This window comes from Columba livia, chromosome 5 (assembly GCF_036013475.1).
Source record: "Columba livia isolate bColLiv1 breed racing homer chromosome 5, bColLiv1.pat.W.v2, whole genome shotgun sequence".
Lineage (NCBI taxonomy): Eukaryota > Metazoa > Chordata > Aves > Columbiformes > Columbidae > Columba > Columba livia.
In genome coordinates, this window is record NC_088606.1 from 51,867,218 (window position 1) to 51,878,026 (window position 10,809).

The 10,809-nt window shown below is 44.8% G+C and overlaps 1 protein-coding gene across 3 annotated transcripts in view; it reads right to left on the reverse strand.

The window, feature by feature from the left end:
* MOB2 (MOB kinase activator 2) overlaps window positions 1-7,027 on the reverse strand; it is a 118,567-nt gene extending 111,540 nt beyond the window's left edge. The window contains exon 1 of one of the 3 annotated variants that reach the window (XM_065065100.1): window positions 6,789-7,027. In XM_065065100.1, coding sequence (XP_064921172.1) covers window positions 6,789-6,805 — 17 coding nt within the window. In that variant the 5' untranslated portion in view covers window positions 6,806-7,027. Of the gene's footprint in view, window positions 1-6,416; window positions 6,693-6,788 lie in introns of those variants that run through there. The other 2 variants (XM_065065101.1, XM_021299386.2) reach the window with 2 other exon arrangements.
* Between the last annotated feature and the right edge of the window lie 3,782 nt (window positions 7,028-10,809).

Here is a 10,809-nt window from a genome sequence, read left to right on the forward strand (position 1 = left end):
ATTGCTACCTTTTTAGAATGCTCAACTCTTTTTTCTGAGGAAAGCGATAGTTCATTTTACTTTAGGGACCTTGAAATTGATCTGGTGTTCTTATCCATCAATAGAATCCTTGCTGGAAAAAGAACTTTCTCATAAGAACCAACCAGTATTCCCATGCATCATACTGACCAAGGAAAAGTAACTGCTTAACAGATACAAATTCTGTGGTTTTCTAAAGTAAGACAGGTTTCAAAATGCAGGATTATTTGGCATTTTCTCCCAAAAATCAATAATTAACTATACCAGGACACTTCAGGGAGCAAGGCTCTGCAGTTACTTTTTGTTTTGCATTACAGCAAAACAGCCATAACAATCTCATCAATACAACCAAGCACTTTCAGAACCAGGGAGACATAACGGAACAACATGTTTAAATTGCTCTTGTCCAGTCCTGAATCCTTTTCTACAACTATGATAGCCCTGGAAACTCATGTTTTGAACTAACAGCACTGTTCCACTACTATACAAATGAATATTACAAGTTAATATTTAATGGAGAACTCTTATCTGTAGACTAGTTAGTTATACTGTCATATTATTAATAGTTGTTTTCACAGCTAACTTCTGGTTTAGCAAAGGTACTGCTCATGTCTAATAACCACAGGAAAAATATTGAAGTCTCATAAATAAGCAGTGAACTGAGTGCAAGTAGCTCACAGACAGACCTAGATTTATCCAGGGAGAACAACCTGGGACCCCATTAAGTAATGTTACACCTATAAATAGAAGTAAATAAGGAACATGTGAATATTTCCCTGCACAATGGGACCGGCCATGTCAAATTTACCGGTTCTGAGTTATTTTCAGCTACCTCAAAGTAGGAAAAATGGCCTGTGAAGCCAAGAATTTGCAGGGAACGTAATGCAAGGGAAGCACCTGTTGTGAGGTCGGTTAAAAAACAGAACTAATGGACACATCGTGCAAGCTGTGAAAGGCGAGATGTTGCAGCAGAGTTTCTAGTGGGAAGACTGCCTTATAAAGGCAGGAGACTCTTCACAGAAAGTGACTAAGGGAAGAAAGGGGAAAACATTCCTTATGGTAACAGCAGCCAAAGAACTTCCAGTATCCTTCCTTTCTTCATTTTTATAGAAATAGGAAGTTTCAAACAGTACCTAGAATAAAAATCATTAGCTACCTTTTTATGTAAAGGTCTGTTAGGCAAAGACATCAGTACTCTTCTAGATTCAACTGTATAATGCACCAGCCAAGCTGACAGCTAAGTATGCTGCGTGATTGCTCACTGTTCTCACTACAAAATGCGTTCTTTACAATTAGTGAACTTGATGATCCTTATGGTTCCCCTTCCAACTTGAGACATTCTATGATAATGCATTCCATTCAAAACCAATAAAGATTTAGTCTAACAGCTGAAAAATTAGCACATTGCATTTTTACCGACTCAGGACTAGAACACTAGTGTGCATTTTTTACATCTAGTCCCTAGCTGTTCTAGCTTAAGGCTAGGACTTCTCTGCATAACAATATTACTCATATTTCACCACAGTGTATCTTGAACTGGACAGTGTCTTAAGGTTGTATGAGAAAAATTCTTAAAGACACTTCCATAAAAGCACAATGGAAGACAACAAAACAGCAGTATGTGTTACTTCTAGCCTTCGAAACCACTGCTGGGATAATGTGGCAAAATCCTATATCCAAAACAAGTGGAAAAACTGCTAGCTTTAAGCCCCTGACAGTTATAGCTAAATAAAAATAAATGCATGACACACAGGCCTTCTATACTAGACAAATCTAGCAGTGTGCAGACCCAGAGAAGTCCTCTTGCACTGTTCGTTAAAAATCATCATTATACCATATACTCAAAAAGATTGAATTTGCAGCTATTGTGCTGTTTTAACATACTTCCCAAGTACCTATCCTAGTCAGATGAAGACTAATGCAAGGCACTGTACATACGTGGTGTTTATAATGGATTGACATTACGATGTAAAACTTGCAAGTGTGAAGGCTATTACACTGGATTAGATGTTCTTCAGTTTACAGCTGTTGCCACTTGCTCTATATTGCAGATCACAGAGCACCTGAGTAGACCAAATCTGTATGTGCTGTCTTCAGGCACAAATATTCTGATCAGGAGTTTGCCTCTTTCTCCTGCCATCTGTATTGTCCTGGTCTTTCTAGGCCATTGCTTTTCTAATTGTCCTCAAAGCTGAAGATATGTGATATGAAAAAAGGATAGCCTTCAATCATTTTTAGGCCTGTCTTTCCAAGTCACCAGGGCAACATATGAAAGAACAGATAATTGAGCAGTAGATAGTAGGACATTGGGGATAGCAATACCTACAACTTAAAAAATAAGACAGGAGAAATCCCTACTGCATGCTGTCCCCTTTCTTTACTCCACTTACACTCTAATTAAGTCTGGGAGAACGAGCTGTGCATCTTTGCCAAATCACCATAATGCACAGAAAGGCAGAGAGAATAAACTTGTGTAAAGTCAGCATGCTCCCACAACTTATTTCTTATTGTCATAAACCCCACCCACAAGAGCTAGACACTGCTGTGCAGAAGAAAAAAGCTTTGTTACACAACAAGAGTTTTGCATCTAACATTTTAGTTTTAACAAGCTGCCACATGCTGCAGTCTTCCCTCGGAAAGAGACCTTAGCAGCACAGTGAAACCAAGCCACACGGATGAGGGTACCAGAAGTACCTGTGAAAGAACTGGACTCTGCAGCTCACAAGTACAAAAGATGCTCACAGTGATCCTGGAATAACACAGTCCTCTGAGGCAGAGAAAATACGGATACACATTCAACAGAAAATAACCTTCATTGAAGAGTTTAGAGGTAGCATTTCACTTCTTGAGGATGCAGAGATTTTCTTGTTCTCAGAGGTATTCAAGTAAGATTTGAGAGTGAATACCAATAGTTTATGGAAACAGCAGCTTTCCTGCAGGAGGAAAAAAATGAGCAAGCTTTCCCCCTCCACCCGTTTCCTTCACTAAGACTCTCTTTTTATAGGGCTGGTCTACATGCTGAAGGCTTTTCAAGTAGCCTGTACAAAGATCTGCAGCCCACTGCTGTCTGCAGGGGTAGTTCTTTCCCAGTTTAAGATGCATCTACAGAGGTGTTTTGCCATCACAACTATCTTAAACTGTTGCAGTTTTCTTAGTTTCAATCTGCATTCAATCTACCCCATTATCCTGCTAAGCTACAAAGTTTATAGTAGAGATGTAGCCCCAAATAATGTTTTGTGTTTGTTTTGTATTTAACAGGTAATTGTTTTTAAAATGGTTTGTTTCCCTCTCCTCCTTTTACATAACATTTCACAAAAAAGGCTAGAGTACACAATCCTCCTCTATTAGGAAAAAATGTGTTACAACATCAGGCATCACAGCTGAAGACTAAAAATAACTGACACAATGTCAGGTTTACCAGTACTATTAATGTGTTTTACTCCTTTTTAATTATGAATTTTAACACAAATTTAAAAGCAAGTTTCACAACTGAAGGAACAATGCCTGTCTTTGTTGCTACTTCGAACTTCAAGAGCAGATCAACATTATTTGTAACACAGAAGTTTGGAATCTCTTCCAAAGAAGGTAATGTAGATCTCTGTCAGATCTTGGTGAGCAAAGCAGTTAACCAGCACTGATCTCTAGTCAAAATTGCACTGAAAATATGTCCTATGTACAACAAAACTGCTCAAAATGGTCTTTTTTTTTTTTTTTAGTGGAGAGAATGCACTGAAGAAACCCTAGTCTTACATCAATATCAGTATTAAGGCTACATTCAGTAGAAAGGTAGAAGATAGCAACCACAGAGAAGACTTTGTGTTCATTCTGATGTGAACTGAGCACTGTAACATGCCAGCAGCTTATTTTTTTCAGCTTTCTTCCCTAGGACTTGACTGGATTTTGAAGCACTTGACTGAGCAGAAGGCAGCACCCAGCGAAGTTTTGCTGTGTGACCATGTAAGCCTATAGCTGTTTGTTAATCCATAATAAATTCACTATTGTTTATAAGCTTCAGCTTCCGTTTTTTGTACATTAAGCACTCTGAGGTGAACAGAGGCACTTGGGCTGCTGCCCTTTGTGGTATGATTAGAACTTACCCTTCCCCCACTTTCCAGGAGACCACAAGTGAAGGGGAGGACCAGCAAGGAATAAAGCAGATCTCACTCTAAATCATCTCTCAGATAAATGCAACACGAGCTTGAAGGGTAGAGATCTAGAACAGAAGCAACTGTTACTGTTGCCTGATTTAACACACTTGCACTTGAAGGTTAATTTCTCAGAAATACCAAATTAAAACACAGAGGGTGTTTCTCATACCAAAACATCAAGAAAGCACAGCCGTTAACATGAGACATACAAGACGGGTTCCTGTGAGCAAGCGCATGGAAAACTGTAACTGCAAACCAGCGTGTTACCCAAGCAGATAGGAATAAAAAAGATCACAGTACTCTTATTAGTGGTGACACTCATTCAGGAGTGACAACACCAAGCAGACCAAAACAATTTGCTCTCCAGAGGTATAAGAAGACATTGACACAAATTGATGCATTATTGGGAGCGACCTGTTTTCCTACTACTTCTACAGCCCTTTCCTTCTCACAGAAGAGACCCAAACAGATGAGGTTGAGCTGAGCAAGTGACATTACCCAAAATTCTGCCCTGGTAGACAAATGTCCTCAGATTCTTTTTCAATAGGCAGCAAGAAGGATGTTTTCATTTATACACATAGTTGCTAACAGCAGCCGTAAGATGGACAGAATATGAAACAGTCCCTCAGGTCTTATACCCTTTCCCCCTTCAAAATATCAATGCTGTCTTTTCCTGCCATGATACCCCCCCCAACCAGGCCCCGGAAAAAACAAACAAACAAACAAACAAAAAACAGCAAAACAAACAAAAAACAAAACCTCACACAAATAGAACTCACAAAGTTTAAAAGGAGAAAACATTAAGAGCATCAGTGGGACAACGTTGGGCTTGGTCGGGCAAGAAACATATCAGGAAATAGCTAAGAACAAGCGAGTAATGCACAAATGACTCAGGATCCTTTCCCATTACAATGGGGAAAACAGGCAAGTCTTTTTCCACAGGCAGACAGATCCACCCACCCTGGGTAAAAAGTACAGAACAAATGCCAACTTTTTCATAGCAACTTAAAAAAAAAACAAAATATTTTTCATAACAAAACTGGCATTTTAACATATTGAGAGTTTGGCTAAACTAAACCTTGTTTCTTTTCTGCCTTATAACGTAATTCACACAAAATAAGTACAACTGCTTCAATGAGGCAATTTGAGTCATACAAATGTCTTGCATAAGTTCAATGTATCTGTAATTATAGTGGCACTTTGACACTTCAGCTTTTACTTTTATAAAGTAAATATAACAGACCACCTGTGCTTTGTGGTTATTATGAAACAAATCAAAACAAGCTTGTCACTTACACTAATATTTTCCTTAAGACCATGTAATAATAGACTGCAGCCCCCTGACTTGCCAGACACAAGTGTTGCAGTACATGGCATACAGATCCCTTCACATGCTACAACTACTGCATTTCCACTGCTCAGCCTGCTGGAGAAAAATCCAGCCATCCGTACCTACCTCACAGATACTCAGTATTCACTCCATCAGATTGAGGGGTCAAATCTACAGTAAAACATGACGGGTATAGACAACTGGCTCAAGAGTCAGCCACATCTGGTTTGAAAATGAGTAACAAGTGCTGCACTTTCACTACCAAATAGATCAGCTGCAGACAAAAGGCAACACACACACCAGTGACCTTTCTAATACACCACATCCAGCAACTGCGACAAAATAGTTTATTCTGTATTCTAGGCACATCACATTAGAAAAAGAGACAACCTAGATGGTAAAGATCACATTCAAGAAGAAAAAACTAAAGGCAGCAAGTTATCCCTGCAATAATGGTTTTGCTGAAGCATAAACCCACTGCTCATGAGATTTTTAAGCATAATTATTCACAGTTCACCTGAGTGCAAGTCACCAGCACAATTCATGCAAGAAGTAACTGAGTTTATCTTGCTTGGAATACTGGTAGCATATCAGGTCACTCCTGTCAACTACATGTCCATCTCCTGCACTAAGGTTTTCAGACCTAAAACCACCAGCAAAGCGCTTTCTACCTTATGTCTGCATGTAATTAGCACTATTAATCCCAGGCTATCCAAGCCCCCTGGCATGGCTCTGATTTGGCTTTAATCTCTGCCGAGGTCTCTTCTTTCTCTGCACAGAAAGCCATTTAGACCTTGGCAAGTCTTTCGGTTTAAATGACATTCTCTTGCAGACGTATTAGTCCCACACTGTACTGGTGGGAAACACGGAGACTGCAATGCCTGGCCTTCCTATACCTCCAAAAGGGAACGAAAAGTTACTTTTTCAGAGAGTATCCGCTTGGGACAAGGCAAGGGCTCTCCTGCAGCGCAGCCGGCTGCACCCAGAGCAGCTCGCCCCTGCGGTCCAGCCGCCTGAGCTGACGCTTCCTCTCGCTGTCACCGCAGGACGCGAACACACCGCTTGTCACCTCCGCTGCGCACAGCCCGTCAGTCATTCGCGCCGCCCGCGGGGCACCCGGCAGGGCGGCCGGCACCTCCCCGCTCGGCGGGCGCCCCTCACGCGCCCAACGGTTCGCCCTCGCGCCCCCAACGGCTCCCCTGCCGGCTCCGGCCCGCCCGTGCGCGGGGAGCTGCCGAGGCGGGAGCCGCTGCGGCGGGGCCGGCCCGCGGGGCAGGAGGGGCCCCACTCACCCCATGAGCCAGTCCATGGCTGGGTCCCGCCGCGCCGGGAAGCTCCCGCGGCCGCCGACTCCTCGCTCACCGTCCGCTCATGGGGGCCGCTGCCGCCGCTGCGGGGACCGGGCTCCTCCCTCCCCCGCGGGCTCCCTCCCCCGCTGCCCGGCTCCGGCTGGGCGGTGCGGGCGGGGCGGCCGCCAGGCTGCGCCGGGTCCCCTCCTCAGCCTGACACTCGCGCACTGGGGCGGCCGGAAGTAAACACACGGCGCTGGCGGCCGCCAGCCGCCAACCCGGAAGCGGCCCCCCGCCTTCCCCCGGCCGCCACCCGGAGCACTCTGGGAAATGCAGTTCGGGCGCGGCCATTAGCGGCGGCAGGGATGGCGGGGCCTGGCGCGCCCGGGTTCCTCAGGGGCTGAGCGGAGCAGAGCCCCTCCAGGGGCTCCCTCTTGGCTGGGGACTGTTGGTCCCCGGACCGGGGCCCGCCAGCGTTACTCGTGCCCCTCCGGGGGCATTGGGAGGAGCTGCTGACACTCTGGAGGGCAGAGAGGCCCTGCAGAGGGATCTGGACAAATTGGAGAACTGGGCAATGACCAGCCGCATGAGGTTCAACAAGGGCAAGTGCCAGATTTTGCACCTGGGACAAGGCAACCCTGGCTGTACATACAGACTAGGGGATGAGGTGCTGGAAAGCAGAGGGTTCTGGTCAACAACAAGTTGAACATGATTCAACAGTGTGTCCTGGCAGTGAGAAGGCCAACCATGTCCTGGGTGCATCCAGCACAGCATGGCCAGCCGGGCAGGGAGGGGATTGCCCTGCCCTGCTCTGCTCTGCACTGGTGCGGCCTCACCTGGAGCACTGTGTGCAGGTCTGGGCGCCACAGGATAAAAAGGATATAAAGCTACTGGAGGGTGTCCAGAAAAGGGCTACAAAGTTGGTGAAGGGTTTAGAGGGGAAGCCATATGAGGAGTGGCTAAAGTCACTTATTTTGTTCAGCCTGGAAAAGAGGAGACTAAGGGGAGACCTCATTGCAGTCTACAGCTTCCTCACAAGGGAAGGAGGAGGGACAGGTCTGGATCTCTTCTCTCTTGATGACCAATGACAGAACCTGAGGGAATGGCAGGAAGATGTGCCAGGGGAGGTTTAGGCTGGACATTAGGTAAAGGTTCTTCACCCAGAGGGTGCTGGACACTGGAACAGGCTCCCCAGGGAGGTGTCATGGCTCCAAGCCTGACAGTGTTCAAGAAGAGATAGGACAACGCCCTCAGACACATGGTGTGAACTGTGGGGTTGTCATGTGCAGGGACAGGAGTTGGACTCGATGATCCTTGTGGGTCCCTTTCAACTCGGGACATTTTATGATTTTACCATCTGGGGCTGGGCCTCAGCACTTCAGTTCTCACTATGCCACAGGCTCCCTGAGGGAAGCTCCATGTCAGGGCCTTTGAAGTAGCACTGAGGTGGTACTCCTGTGTGCAAGACAAGACGTGTTAACTTGTAAGGGTGACGAAAGCCTAGAGCTCTCACAGGTCCACCAGGCATTGATCCTGACTGGAGACCACTGTTCCTCTCACCTCTTCTGGCACCCTGGGCGAGCCCTGGAGCCTTAGATGTGGGGCACAGGGTGGCTGTCTCCTCACGTGTTTCATCCTTTCTGCTACTGGTTGCATCTTGTGCTCCAGAATCTCCTCTTTGACTTGAAATCTTTCCTTTCTCTGTTCATCTAACTGCAAAAATAACTGACCAACTGCTAGCTCCACAAAAGCAGACAGGGTGATACTTACCTACACTCACAGACAGCCTAACACTACACCTCTGAGAGATAAACAATCCTAACTGTTTTAAAGAAGGGAAATCCTTTCCATGCAAGTCATTGAGGTGCAGAATTTCCAAAGGCTGTGCAAGATAGGATGGATGTTCTCTTCACTGATTTCCCCTGATCAGTAGCACCTGCTTAGATGGAGATATTTACAGAGGCAGATCTGCTGGGGGTGATTGCATGCTTTGAGCACATGTTTTAATCAAAAACTATTTGTGCTATAGGAGTGTGACTGTTACTCCGTTGCATTCCCTGTAGTCACCAGCATTACGAGGGAAGGACTGTCTTTAAGAGGCTGTTTGAGCCATCATCTTTCCCCTGCTTCCTCCACCCTGCTGTGACAGGGGCCGGCAGGGCACTCCCAGACCTCTGGTGCTGTGCATGTGGGGATTCCCAGGGCCCTTCATCCCACAGGCACCCACACATGGCCCCACTTGTTCAGAGAGGATGAGTTGATCTCCAGCCATCACACCAACTCCAATGACAGTTTCAACAGAGCAGCGTTGTCCTGGGGTAGTAATGTATTGCAAGGGGATCTCATGGGGGTCATTTAATAAGAATGTGTTTTGGTCATGGTTGGTTTGTATCCCTCTGTCTTGAGGAAAGGTGGTAGAATTATCTTGTATTATATATTGCGCTGTCATTTTTGGAACTGATGCCCCTCTGAAATCTGCTGGGGATCCCTTTGCGTGACACATTACTGCTTTTTTTTGCCATTCACCTGTAAGAGAATTTCACTCTGAGAATTATTTGAGTATCCAGCAGTGTAATATAAGAAATGGAAGACCAGAACATGAAAATGTATGTTGTATATGTGCAAACTGAGTATTTTTCTTTAGCACCTACATTTTATCTTTCAATTGTTTATAGTTTTAGTTATCTTTGCATTTAGAAAATGGAGCAGAGGATAGGAAAGAGGTCTCTTGTGACAAAATCCCACGTGTAATATTTTACTGAGTGGCTGGGATGAGTATTTTTACAATGTTTAAAACACCAGATCAAACCATCTGCAGAAAATAATTATCCTTTATGCAGACATTTGATCCAGTCATTATCTGAAAACATTTCAGAACAGATGTCCCTCATTTGAATTATGTTTTCTTGTTGCCCTTTGTTAGGAGTATTTTTGGCAGGGCACTTGAGGATGAGCTCCATCCAATTTTACTGTGGGGTGCATTGTACCAGGAGTGGGATGTTTAGTCATATGACACATGTTTTAAAGCAGAGATGACTTCTGATACAATGAGTTTGTCATGTCAGATTAACTGTTTTCCTCCCGATTGTCTCAAGGAAAATATACGGTAACTGGCACTAGGAGAATTACTGGTGCAAAAGAAACTCAGACAACAAACATCTATTTCATTAATGTTTTGTATTGTACTTTCCAAAGGCACAACACATTTATGTATATCTCACCCGAGATTATAATTTTATCGTTTTTTCCATTGTCAAATTGACATTACACCTACTGCTTTTTTTCCTTATCCCCTCAGCCACTGGGAACACCAGAAGTTCCTCTGGCAGACCAAGGATTTCACATTCATCCTCGTTCAGTCAGGTCCTTCTGTGAGCAGCTCTGAGGAGCAAAGGATGTGCCAATCCAAAAGCAGTCTCCAGTGGTTGTCCTGCAACTCCCCTTATGTTTCTAAACTCTCTAAAATGTGTATCATGGTGATTATTTGTTTGACCATAGCAAACCCGGCAGACCATGGAGCATTTTTGTGCTAAGCCCTATGTACATGCACAAAGAAAGGGTGCTCCTAGTTCAGGGCAACAGGTTTGCAAGACCCTGTAGAGCACAAATATAAGGTGCTTAACAAGGGACGGCACTTGGCACACAGATGTGATAGGAAGCGCAGAGGATCGAAAGGTTTATAACGCTTGACGTTGGAGGGTTTTGCACCGACTCTTCTCTGGATTACTGTCCCACAGCTTACTTGTGTCTAACAGGATTTAAAATGCAAGATTATTGCCAGACAGCCTGGGCAGAAAGGCTGTGGTGCACCTGTGGGCTTGCAGGATCCAGACTAGAAGACTTTTGGCCTGTGGTGCATTGCAAGGAATACTGCATTCATTTGCTCCTTGCCTCCTTTTTCTGCCACCTGTATCCCCTGGCCTGGCTGACACAAAAGGACCCCAAAAATTGTGTACCCTGCTCCCACCAGCCTCAAGGCATAGGGTGGCTTCGTTCACAGCTGTTCCTCAGCAGCACCAGAGCT